Raw genomic sequence first — 12,947 nt, 5'->3', positions numbered from 1 at the left:
GGAGGGAAATCAAACAGAACTTAAAAGTCTCATTGAGTCAATGAGGCAGAAACTGGAGAACGGGTAGTCTGAGGAGGACAGAACCGTCAGGCAGAATACTACAGAGGAAGGGCCAAGGCAAAGAAGAGACTCTAGAAGTCTTCACTGACCCTTTGACGTAATACCAAACTGTGCATTCCTACCTTAAAACTCCACAAGGTGAGGTTTTAACAGCCATCAGTCAAAGAACTCCCAGAGCTAATACAGAGCCAGGAATCTCTGAGAGCTCACCAGCACTGTGAGTATAAGCACAGGCTTATACTACCTCTTGCCTCCTGTCTGACTCAGGGTCATTCACAGAGACTCTACAAAAGTGAGGCCAGAACAGTAAGGCAGACTTTGCCTGAGAGCAACAGCCAATCTAGACGTGACCCAAAACAACTTTAAAGTAGCCTGAAAGGACTACTGGCGTGCTGCAGTCCATGGGGTCGCAAAGAGGGGGCCACGAGTGAGCCCCTGGATGGACGGACTGAAAGCAAGGACCACAAGCAACTGATCTGCCTGCAAACAACAGTGTAATGATCCTATAAGAACCGTAACAAAATCCAGCAACAGGCGCTTGGTCACCACGAGCTATGACTAACATCACTATGTCTAAAATCACTAACATAAGGAAACTAGAAAACAGGACCTATAACTAAAAGCACAATGAGCAAGTAAAAAGCGGACCTAGAAAATACAAAGATGACAGAATTACTGAGTAAGCACATTAAAGCAGCTATTAATATGTTATATATTTCCAAAGATTTAAAGAAAAAAATATGAATGAGGGGAAAAAATGAAAGCTATTTTAAGAAGAAACAAATAGAATTTAGAGACATTAAAAGTATCTGAAAGCTGAAAAGTTTAATGGATAGTAACAAAACTGTAGAAGAAAAGATCTTAAAAATACAGCAATAAAAGCAATTTAAAATGAAGCACAAAGAGAAAAGACTTGAAAAAAAAGTGATTAGATCTCAGTGACCTAAGGTACAATGCAGAGAAGATTAATCAACATGTAATGAGAGTCCCAGAAGGAGTGGGAGAGGGCAAAAAAATGATATTTGGAGAGATAATGACCAAAATGTTTCCAAATTGGATGAAAATTATAATTCCACAGATGCAAGAACACCTAGTAAGAATAAATACAAGGTAAACTTCACCAAGAAACATAATAAAATCACTTCAAATTAATGATAAAAAAAAACCTTAACGGCAAGCAGAGAACTAAAGTTTGATACAAAGAAGCTACCGAGTCTAATCATTTTAATATAATACTGTATAATGGCAGAGCACAAACTTAGATATACTCAAACAGAACTGGATTAAGGATCAACAGGCTGAGGAAGCTGCTGTAGGTAACGATTCCTAAAGAGCTCTATAATAAGCCTAGAAATGCAACAAAAATGGAGAAAATATTTACTAGTATTTCCCTAGGGGTAAGTAACTAAACGGTAAATAAACAGGTTGATAAGGCACCTGGAGTTCAAAATTCTCCAAGCCAGGCTTCAACAATACGTGAACCGAGATCTTCCAGATGTTCAAACTGGATTTAGAAAAGGCAGGGGAACCAGAGATTAAATTGCTAACATCCATTCAATCACTGAAAGAGCGAGAGAGTTCCAGAAAAACATCTACTTCTGTTTTATTGACTATGCCAAAGCCTTTGACTGTGTGGATCACAACAAACTGGAAAATTCTGAAAGAGATGGGAATACCAGACCACTTGACCTGCCTCCTGAGATATCTGTACGCAGGTCAGGAAGCAACAGTTACAACTGGACATGGAACAACAGACTGGTTCCAAATAGGAAAAGGAGTACGTCAAGGCTGTATGTTGTCACCCTGCTTATTTAACCTCTATGCAGAGTACATCATGAGAAACGCTGGGCTGGATGAAGCACAAGCTGGAATCAAGATTGCTGGGAGAAATATCAATAACCTCAGATATGCAGATGACACCACCCTTATGGCAGAAAGCGAAGAAGATAAAGAGCCTCTTGATGAAAGTGAAAGAAGAAAGTGAAAAAGTTGGCTTAAAATTCAACATTCAGAAAACTAAGATCATGGCATCCAGTCCCATCACTTCATGACTAATAGATGGGGAAACATTTGAAACAGTGACAGAGTTTATTTCTTCAGCTCCAAAACCACTGCAGATGGTGACTGTAGCCATGAAATTAAAAGATGCTTGCTCCTTGGAAGAAAAGTTATGACAAACCTAGACAGCATATTAAAAAGTTGAGACATTACTTTGCCAACAAAGGTCCATCTAGTCAAAGCTTTGGTTTTTCCAGGAGTCATGTATGGATGTAAGAGTTGGACTATAAAGAAAGCTGAGCACCGAAGAATTGATGCTTTTGAACTGTGGTGCTGGAAAAGACTCTTGAGAGTCCCTTGGACTGCAAGGAGATCCAACCAGTCCATCCTAAAGGAAATCAGTCCTAAACATTCATTGGAAGGACTGATTCTGAAGCTGAAACTCCAATACTTTGGCCACCTTATGTGAAGAACTGACTCACTGGAAAAGACCCTGATGCTGGGGAAGATTGAAGGTGGGAGCAGAAGGAGACAACAGAGGATGAGATATTGGATGGCATCACCGACTCATTGGACATGAGTTTGAGTAAGCTCAGGGAGTTGGTGATGGAGAGGGAAGCCTGGCATACTGCAGTCCATGGGGTCGCAAAGAGTCAGACACAACTGAGCGACTGTACTGAAGTGACCAATTCCATCTCTTGCAAAGGACCATGAAAATGCACCTAAGGAGAGGAGATCCAATAAACAACATGGCTTTTGGTTCACTGAGTGGGTTGTTCAAGTTTAAGGGCCACACTTAAAACTACTCAGATTGATAGAAAAGCTAGGTGCTGCTACCCAACATTTTTATTTCTCTGGCCTTAGCCTTTTCCTCTAGTAAATATTGAATGTATATTTGAACTATTAATCATTCAAAGAAGGACCGAATTACGAACCTTCTTGGAACACTCAGTTCTCTTAGTCCACAGCTGGGTCATGTGATAGCAAAATCAGCCCTGTAAGTCAAAATGTACTCTAATGATCTCGTCTACTCAATTTGACATTCAACCCTTGCGCAGCAATATCAATTGCTTAAAAGCCACTAAAATGTTTGGGGAGGGGAATATTTTCAAATATCAAAGAATATTGAAGTTTACCCATCGTCCTTTATCTCCTTGAAGTTTACTGAAGAACAGCTTCAGTTCTCGAACTGTCAAGTTGTAGCTAGCCAGCACTCCCAACATGTCAACTAAAAGATCTGGAAGCAAGGAAAGCAACAAGTAAGATAATTAAGCTACTTCTATTTCTTGAAGAATTAAAATATACAGTGCTTGCTTAAGAGTTTAGACAATAAAGTTCCAGGTACATATCACATGCTCAGTGTCTCTTAGATATTACTAAAGAAGAAAACTACAGTACTTATAATCAAACTTCATTTCCTCACAACCACTGTATTATAGAAAGTCATACCTGCAATCATATTGTCAACTTTTTCAATTTTCCCAAGCACTTTTTCAACAAGGCCTACTTCAGTGCAGATTTGAAGATTTCGTATACTTTTCTTCAGAATGGCTGTAAACATGCTCCAGACTTCTGCTTGGCAAGTAACATCACATTTTTCCAGTAGGTCCACCATGCAGATGATACTCTCACCTTCTTGAATAATGAAATTCATTTCTAAATCAAACTGCCCTCCTACCAACTTCAGGGGGTGACAGGGAGGGTGGAAAGAAAAAATACATTAAAAGCATTAGCATTTCTTCAATGTAACTAGAGTACATTACAAAGCTTTAGTTTGGCAGTAACTACTCATATATGCTCTTCTCTACCCCTTACAACAATAAAATGATTTTTTTTTAGTTTTAGATTTATTTTAATTGGAAGCTAATTACTTTACAATATTATAGTGGTTTTATGCCATACATTGACATGAATCTTTTAAAAGATCTTTAAAACACATATACACAGCTCTAAAAAATCAAGCTTCGGAAGAAATCTTCATGTTAAGATAGCACAGTCAATCAAGACTTTGAATATAAAAATAGAAATATTTTCAACAAAAACACAGGATGTCTTAGGTAAATCACTACCTACTGACACTGATAAAGATCTCAGTTGACACCACTCTCTGTGACCCCGTGGATGTAACCCGCCAATCTCCCCTCTCCATGCAGTTCTCCAGACAAGAATACTGGAGTGGGTTGTCATCTCCTCCTCCAGGGGATCTTCCCGACCCACAGATTGAACCTGGGTCTTTTTCACTGCAGGCAGATTCTTTACCATCTGAGCCACAAGCAAAGCCTCAATGAAGATCTAACTTAGTTCTGTAACTGCTTCTAATTCAATGTTTCATCTATGAATTAGGTAATCTGTAAGCTACGCACTATTCTTGCCTGGAGAATTCCATGGACAGTGGAGCTTGGCAGGCTACAGTCCATGGGTCTCAAAGGGTTGGACACGATCGAGCAATTAACACTGTAAGCTACTCATAGCAATTCATCCTTTGCTACCCATATAAGGTATGAGCTCTCAGCAAAAATGAAAAGCTGAAAAAGGCTCAAAATGGACACACAACTTATAGTTTATACTTGTCAAATTCCTGGTTTATTATATATACCTATCCATTTTGATCCCTCCTATCAATAATGAGGACAACTTAAACATAAACTTCACACACACTCAAAGCCAATAATTAAAAAAATGTTATTTAAGATTGCTATTAGAAAATCCATCCAGAGTAAAGTGTACTGAGACCTATTCCTACCTTGCCATGTCACCCACAGTATTCTCCTACAAAGTCTTTTTTAATTTTAACAAACCCCAACTGTTTAAATGAAATAAAATACTTTTAGAATTACGTTTGCAGACTTTTTTTTTTGGCCATGCCATGCAGCTCATGGGATCTTAGTCCTCAACCAGGGATTAAACCCAGGCCCTCAGCAGTGAAAACACAGAGTCCTTAGACTGCCAGGGAATTCCCAGGCCTATCTTTTTTTACAGATCTCTATATTTTAAAGAATAGTTACATATATGATTCACCTACACTCCAGTCCTTCTGAACACTTCTCTTTTTATGCAGTTTTCATTATGTTTTACTAAACTCAAAAAGTAGGAAAGAATTACAAGAAAGTGAACTGTACAAAACAAAATCTCATACAAAAAATAATAGATGTGACCAAACAGAGTTTACTTCGGAAAAGCAAAAAAGATTCAGAATTAGGGAATCAATTAAAACTCCCTACAGCCAGGAATGAATACACATCCCATGTTCTGTGAAAGATACACACTAGCATGGAAAAGAAAGAATGGAAAAATGAAAATCAAGAGGCAGTATCTGCATGCAAGGAGATGAGAATTCTCGGCAAGCACAGTGTTAAAGGCTTTTGGTTCTTCCAGGAAAGCTATGGCAGAGATTTTCATGTACGATTCTTTGCGTCGTCAGTAGCAATAGGTGACATAGGGGATGACAACCGTGTTTGTGCTCCCTTGGTGTCACTGGGCCAATCCCATGGTCCTAGCTATATAGCAGGACCTAGCTCTAGCAACATGGTCCCAGCTACAAAGTACACACGCTTGGTTCCCTAGGGCGACCCCACAATTCTGTAAGCTACATGAGAACTCCTAACAGAGATTGTTTTGGTTTTATGATTATTCGTGATTTTTTTTTCGCTTGATGTGTCCTTTATTCTGAAATAATTTCAGACTTTCAAAAAACTGCAGAACAGTATCCAGTTCCTGTATACCCTAATGTGAATATATTGAATCATCATAGTACAATCATTAAAACCAGGTACAATACTACAGATCTTACTCAAATAGCAAGACTTGTCACACTAATATCCTTTTTCTGAGCCAGCATCGGCATCTCCTCAGTCTTCTCCAAACTACGGCAAGTTACACAGGCATTCTTTGACTTCCATGATGTTGACACTTTTGAAGTGGATTTGCCAGCTATTTTAAAGACTGTCTCATAATGTGAATGATTTTTCATGTTTAAATTCAAGCTGTGTATTTTTGGTAAAAAATACTCTATAGAGATGACATGTGTCCTTCCCAGTGTATTACTATTTCAAATGATACCTGATTGCTATATTATTCAGATGGTATCTGATGTCAGTGTGTCCCACTATTGGTGAAGTCAGATTGATCTCATGCTCAAGTATCTGTCAGATTTTTTCTGTTTTAAAGTTATTATCTTTCATTTTCATATTATTAAGCTTTCTTATAGAGAATACTTCAAGACTACACAAACATATTGTTTCTCATCATACTTTTAAGCATCCATTAGTGGATCTTACCTGGAACTGTAAATACTGTGGCATAGATAAATTGTCATCTTCTATTTCCAACAAAATTTCTGTGTTCATTAATTTTAAAGACTTCCTTTAATAATAAAATATACCTAAAATGTCAGCATTATGCCCCAAAAGGAAAATTGGAATGACTTTCATGAAAGTCACAACTAAGACTAAGATGTACTATCACCACTATCACTTGACGTATTTCTGGAGATACAAAAGTCACATTTAGTGCAAAGGCAGCAACATGTATAAATATCAGAACAGGGGGCTTAAATTCCAATTATTTTCAGATGATAATGAGGAAAACTAAAAACGGCTATAACTGAGATAAGTATTTGGCAATGGAACTACTGATTAAAATCAACAAAATGAATCCATCTCAGAAAGAATTATGCTAAACAGAAGCCAGACACCAATGGATACCTTAACAACTAGAAATTTATTCCACAGGTACATTTAAGTAATGATGTTAGATATAAGAACTTCATTTAGCATGCAACAGAAAACAGAAGAAACAATACCCCTCAAAAAGACATGATAAAGTCAGTAACATTGTGTTTTAATGGAATATGATTCAGTCATTGAAAATAATGAGGCAGCTCTGACAGAAAAAAACATCTCTAAAATACACTGTGTAGCTGAGATGATCAAAATGGAGAAAAGTGTGAATAGTAGGCTACAATTTGAGTATAAAACATATACATATAAACATATACCTGAGAACGATACACAAGAAACTAAGTGGTGATTGCCTCTGCAAGGGCAACTGAGCGCACGGAGAATGAGGGCAAGGGGAGAAACTGGAGCCAAGAGACACTTGAGGATGTCCTCCACACTGATCTCAATAGGCCACAGACCTAGCTGCAGCTAACTTAAACGGCCTTACCTTCACCTTAATATTACTTACATCAACCTTTCATCTTGATCTGTGTTTATCACCATCAACATGCACCCTTCCAAGCAGCTATAGAATTAATTTTTGAAAAGTAATTTCCAAAAAAACATCCAAATATTTCAGCAGCTTTTAAATTGAGTTTATACTGTGAGAGCAGTATCCAGACAGGTGTGTTAAGTATTTCTCCATTGCTTTAAACATTGTAAAATATGCCTTTCAAGAAGAAAATTGATGGCAGAAATTGGTACATACACATGTGGCATATTTGATATACTATATGTATGCATGTCTATTATACCTAAACAGCACGCACAGGGTCTACAGTATGTCATGTTAACCCTTTTAATAGTTATCTGAAGCTGATCAACCTTCAAAACACAAATTTGTTTCCGAAGGCAGGGATCATAATCCAAGTCCAGGCCCTGGCTAGTTATTATCTGAGCTGTAGTAATGGCTGTGCACTACAAAATGTAATCTTCCCAAATGTCACAGTAAGTTATGAATATCTGAGCAGCCTAATGCACTTTACTAGCCATGAAATGTGAAAATGTAATCTTATTACCTTTTTTATGGTTGTATTTTTTTGAATAATGTAGCCTGGAAACTGATGTATAGTCTTTTTCTGCATTTTAGCATGATTTGGTCTCCATTGCTATAGAGAACATTTTTCAAAACTCTCCATTTCAACATATTTTAGTCTTTGCCTGAACTTCATAAACAATTTTTATAGCCACCTTCAGGGTGGTATAACATTCTTTGTATAGGTTATGGTTTAAAGTACAAGATTATAGAAATTATAAAGTATATTAGTCAAAGAATCTAAATAAGCTTCACAAGTTTTGTATTAAAACTTTATTTGGGCACAAAGATTATTTTCTTCACAATGATTTTATTAACAAAAGGTTTTACGCTTTTTAGTGATTAAGGCTAAGTCACTTGTATTTTCAAACAGCCAAGAAACAAATATAGACCAAAACTAATTATTTTTCTCTTCAAAACTCGAAAGACTATCATACAAGAAAATTCTAATACTTAAAAGTAAAGACATGTTTTCCCAGGAAACTTGCTGAATTGTCAAAGTTGCAGCAGGTACGGCAGAAACCAGACAGAGCACACGCACCGTTTACGGCCCACCTAGGCACTCCCTGTCTCTGTCTCAGCCGCACGGTCTCTGGCACTATGCGACCGCAGCCCTCGCAGACTCTCACACCTCTGCATTCCCTAGGGTTCACTTGTGACGCTTCGTACTAAATACTTCAGTAAGGGCAGATAGGAACTCTTTAAAAAGCCAGACCATGACCGAGAAACTCTTCAGCTTATCTCCTCTCAGCACTTTCATTTAATAGAGACAGACTGCACTTTTCCTTACAGAGATAGTTCTGTGATTGGTACTCAATCTGTCAAAATAAAACATGTATTGTTAAGGGCCTTTCTTGGAGGTCCAGTGATTAAGACTCAGTGCTTCCACTGCAAGAGGTCCAGGTTCAATCCCTAGTCAGGGAACTAAGATCCCACATGCCACACAGCATGGCCTCCCCCCAAAAAACTGTTGAAAGATAAAAACAGAGATGACAACTATTTCTTACAAGGGGGCGGGGGGAGGAATGGCTCACACCAAAATTAGGACATAGATAATTTTTCTGGTTGGGATAAAAAGATTCCAAGATGTTAATACTGTTCTATCACTAATCTGCTGTTAGGTATATGTATTTATATTTTATGTACATTTATATATTTTACACATGTATCTTTGGTATGTTTGATACACTTCACAATAAAAAAAAATTTTTTATGTGGTTCCATGATGAAGGTACTCCTAGAGTGGCTAGCATAAAGACACATAAATTTAACCTAGAAGGGCACAGGCTCTTAGAAACATTCTAACATTCTCTTAGAAAAAGCTGTGTGCTCTCCAATGAACTCACAAATCAAAATCAAAAAACACAAGAGAAAACAACACAGCATAAAGATGAGTCAGTAGACATGCTATTAATAACATGAAGTACTAAAGAACTTCAAACTAAAAAATTATCAACTGTATGTGATTATAAATAATTACAAAATTATGTAATTGAGACTTTCCAAGAAAAAAAATAAGAAAAAATGACACAAGATTAGGAAGGAAAAGAGGGAAGATATCCCAGCAGATTTGAAAAATAACAACAATAAACAGAACTTCTAAAACATAGGCAGTCATTGAAATTAAAAACTTAACAGGTTAAAAAATAGAGATAGGTAAACTATCAAGGAACTAAGACAGCTGAGCAAAGTCCCAGAAGGGAGGAGAGCGAGAAAGAAGGAAACAGAAGATGCAAAAGAGAGGCTGAGAGACACTGGGGACACTATGAGAAGGACACTTACATGTTCAACAGCAAGGCCAAAAGTAAACACAAGGGAAGGAAAGATGGCATAAGCAGCTGTAATAACTGAGGCCTTTCTCAGAGTCACCAATAATGTGAGTCCTCAGGATCAGAACACAAAAAGTCCCAATTCTGACACAAAATTCAACACCACAGATACCACAGTAACATAATAAAACTTCTTTTAATAATGTCAGGTCTACTCTCAGATAAAAATCCCTGTATAGTAGTATTTCCCTCTTGGAATATTAATTTCTCTAAGTACAGACAGCAAGGTGTTTCTCTCACTACTACTGATGTAAGTAGAGACTATTGTGAACTAGATGCTATAAATGTTAAAAAATAAAGTAAGTTCATTATGAATTACAGTAATTACAATCCTTAAAATGTCATTTAGCATCCAAAGAATTTCACACAACATAAGAGTCTAAAACATATCCTCACTATTAGGTACTGGCAATGAAATCTGTTATTTTAAGATTCATTATAAATTATAAAACACTCTCAACAGTAAGGGTTGGGGGTTAAGAATTTTTTCGTTTCAGCAGTTCACTGCTTTTTCCCTTGTCCCTTCTAAAACTATAATGTAAAAAAAATATATTCAGGTCATAGGATTTACAGAATATTTAGTCTAATACAAAAGAAATTTCTCATTTTAGAAAAATAGATTAACTTTGCTATTCTCTGCAATTGGCTTCCTACTTTCTTGTATCATTTAAAGAACCATAACTTAACATTTTCTTAAGGCCCAATTTAAGACCTATCTCTTCTAAGAACCATTCTGAGTTTTCTAGTCTACCATAAATCTGGGTGGCCCAGTCAAATGTTTCTTACTATAAGACAACAATTTCATATGATCTAACCTAATATTTTAATCATATCATGTATAATTTTTGCGTATCACAAGGTTTAATCATTTCTTCAACTAGTTTCCATCAATCTTTTCTATTCAAATAGCATAGAAAATGATTCCAGAAAACAGGAACCATTTCAAAAAATATTTTTTATCTTTTTTAATCTTCATACTATGTTTGACATTTAATGAATGGATCCTTAGGATACATATCATTAGGTTTAAATATTACTCATTATTTACATAATTTAAATATTAAGGAAATAAGCTTGAGTTTTTACTATATCCCAGTGCAAAAAGCAAGAAATCTGAAGTACCACTTGTAGTATCTTAATCTCTCTCCAAAAGATAAGGTAGAAAAAAAAACAAACAAAAGATAAGGTAGGCAGTCAACAATATAATAATGAAGTGTCAAGACCCCAGCAAAAGCTCAATCCATTTCATAAAAGCATTTGCCCAAAAAAGATCCATACATGAAAATTTAGTTGTGTTCATAATCACCCAAAACTTGTGATTCAAATGTCCATCAACTAGTAAATGGATAAACACGCTATTGTACAACAATACAATAGAATATATATTACATATATTAATATAATACAATATATATACATTCTATGTAATAGAATAGTATATTGTATAGGGAATATATATTGTATAGAGAAGCCCTACAACAGAATACTCATCAGCAATAATAAAGAACCAACAATCAATACCATTAACAATAGGAATCAATCTCAAAAACATTATATTAAGGCAAAGAAGCTGGACATAGAAACTATGTTTAATTCCATTTATATGACACTCTAAAAAGGAAAGAAGTATAGGGAAAGACATTAGATCATTGGTTGCCAGGGGCTGAGAATAGAGGGACAATTCAACACACACACACATACACATACACACACACACACACACACACACACACAAAGGGATGTTTTGGGGATGATAAAGTTTTCAATATCTTGATTATCGTTTTGGATACCCAAAATATATCCATCTGTCAAATAAAACAATACATCTAAAAGAATGTAGACTGTATGTCTTTTACTGTATGTCTTTAATAATCCTAAGGTTTAAAATAAATCTAAAAAAAAAAGCTCAATTCATTATATCGAAGGCGAGAGAAAAGGAAAACCCACTGATGAGAGCGCTGCTCAGTCTTTCTGTCACCGGGGACTGGTTCCGTGGAAGACTGTTTCTCCACTAGACTAGGGGTGGGGCTGGGGGCAACAGTCTCAGGATGATTCAAGAGCATCACATTTATTGTGCACTTTATTTCTATCATTATTACATCAGCTCCACCTCAGACCATCAAGCATTAGATCCCAGAGGTCGGGGGCCCCTGGGCTAGACAACAATGTAGAATCAAATGGAGAAGGCATGGAGTCCAAGGAAATTAGAAGATGTGAACAGAAATTTTTAATCCTTAGCATTCTGTAATATATACTACAATCAGAAATACCCTGGGAAGACTGAAAAAATTATACCATAATCCCACAGTGAGACTGGTCTGGGCTTACACTAGTATGTTAACAAAGACTATAAAGACTTTCCATAGTCATAAAAATTCTAAACATGCCAATTAAAAGAATTAAAGGAAACTCTGTGAGGAACAACTACAATTTCCAGGCAGCTATTTAATATTCTGAACTGAAAATTATTCCCTTTGAAGTTTTGTCCTCCCCCTTCCTCTTACTGCCTTTCAGCATTTGTCGGAATGCCCAAAAGCATCAATAGTTTCTATAAATATTAGGAATACACTTATAGAGATATAATATTTCCATTTCCATTATATAACTAATCCTTGGGACTTCCCTGATGGCTGAGATGGTACAGAATTCGCCTGCAATCCTTACAAGAACCAGGCATGTCACATGTATCAGTTATTTCACACCTACTTACAGAGAAACAAAAGACAATTAATTCACAGCCAAAATCTCTAATCAGACTAACTGACTCCTAGCCTCATGCTTTCCTTACATTTTCATTAATAATTTAACATTTAAGTTGGGTTTTCTGAAGTTTCTTTACATAGTGAGCTAAAGTATCTGAAAAATTTGTGAATTTCACCATAAAAAATTAGTCAAAATGCACGTCTTTCTGGTAATGAATTACCATCTTTACAGTTTTTTTTTAATTCCCAAATACACTAGGAAGTAGCAAATAATCTCTGCCTCACTGTTCATTGTACCTTTCATAAGAATTAGAAATTTTCACTCAACTATGGCACATCTCCAAAACCAGTATTAACCAAAAAGCTTCTATGATTAAGTAAGTCTGAGAAACACCAGATTAAACAAGGCAAGAGATAATTACATGATAAAATTCCCAGAGCGTTAACATGTTACTGTGCATTATAAATATCAAAAAGATATATAACCAATGTATGGACTTCCCAAAACTTATCAGGCAATGAATCGAATTTCTTTTTCCTTTCTCCAGTAATAGCATTATTCAAAAGCTTTGAGAAACACTGGATTATCTATTTGTGTTCTTGA

The 12,947-nt window shown here is 36.2% G+C and overlaps 1 protein-coding gene across 1 annotated transcript in view; it reads right to left on the bottom strand.

The window, feature by feature from the left end:
• Positions 1–12,947, bottom strand: part of LRBA (LPS responsive beige-like anchor protein) — a 746,329-nt gene that overhangs the window by 660,815 nt on the left and 72,567 nt on the right. Inside the window, exons 2-3 of the mRNA XM_068990001.1 lie at positions 3,508–3,739; positions 3,195–3,295 (exon numbers count right to left, since the gene is read on the bottom strand). Of these exons, the coding sequence (XP_068846102.1) occupies positions 3,195–3,295; positions 3,508–3,739 (333 nt within the window). The remainder of the gene's footprint in view (positions 1–3,194; positions 3,296–3,507; positions 3,740–12,947) is intronic.

Source organism: Capricornis sumatraensis, chromosome 17 (assembly GCF_032405125.1).
Source record: "Capricornis sumatraensis isolate serow.1 chromosome 17, serow.2, whole genome shotgun sequence".
Classification (NCBI taxonomy): Eukaryota; Metazoa; Chordata; class Mammalia; order Artiodactyla; family Bovidae; genus Capricornis; species Capricornis sumatraensis.
Note: the sequence above shows the minus strand (reverse complement) of the source record. Positions and strands in the feature narration are given on the sequence as shown.